Here is a 218-nt window from a genome sequence, read left to right as displayed (position 1 = left end):
TGATCCGCTCCGCTACTTTGAAATCCCATGGCCAGGAAAACCGCATGAATCGTCTTGTAACATGCACTCGCAGCCTGTATGAGACCGTAGATCGCCTTGTCCTGCTTGCACACCATGTTGGTGTAGTTGGCAATACCATGTGGTACTTCCATGTAGACCTCTACCTTAAGGTACTATTTAGAAACGCCGTGTCGACATCCAGCTGCTCCGTCACGTAC

At 50.0% G+C, this 218-nt stretch overlaps 1 protein-coding gene across 1 annotated transcript in view; it reads left to right on the top strand.

Annotated features, from left to right (window-relative positions):
• PHALS_05491 (FOG: Transposon-encoded proteins with TYA, reverse transcriptase, integrase domains in various combinations) overlaps nucleotides 1–82 on the top strand; it is a gene marked incomplete at both ends in the record, with an annotated part of 1,232 nt that extends 1,150 nt beyond the window's left edge. The window contains one exon of the mRNA XM_024719041.1: nucleotides 1–82. This exon is cut by the window's left edge and continues 656 nt beyond it. Coding sequence (XP_024584379.1) covers nucleotides 1–82 — 82 coding nt within the window.
• Nucleotides 83–218: the final 136 nt, after the last annotated feature.

This window comes from Plasmopara halstedii, assembly GCF_900000015.1.
Source record: "Plasmopara halstedii genome assembly, contig: Scaffold_2904, whole genome shotgun sequence".
Taxonomy (NCBI): domain Eukaryota; phylum Oomycota; class Peronosporomycetes; order Peronosporales; family Peronosporaceae; genus Plasmopara; species Plasmopara halstedii.
This window is presented reverse-complemented; position numbering and strand designations above follow the sequence as displayed.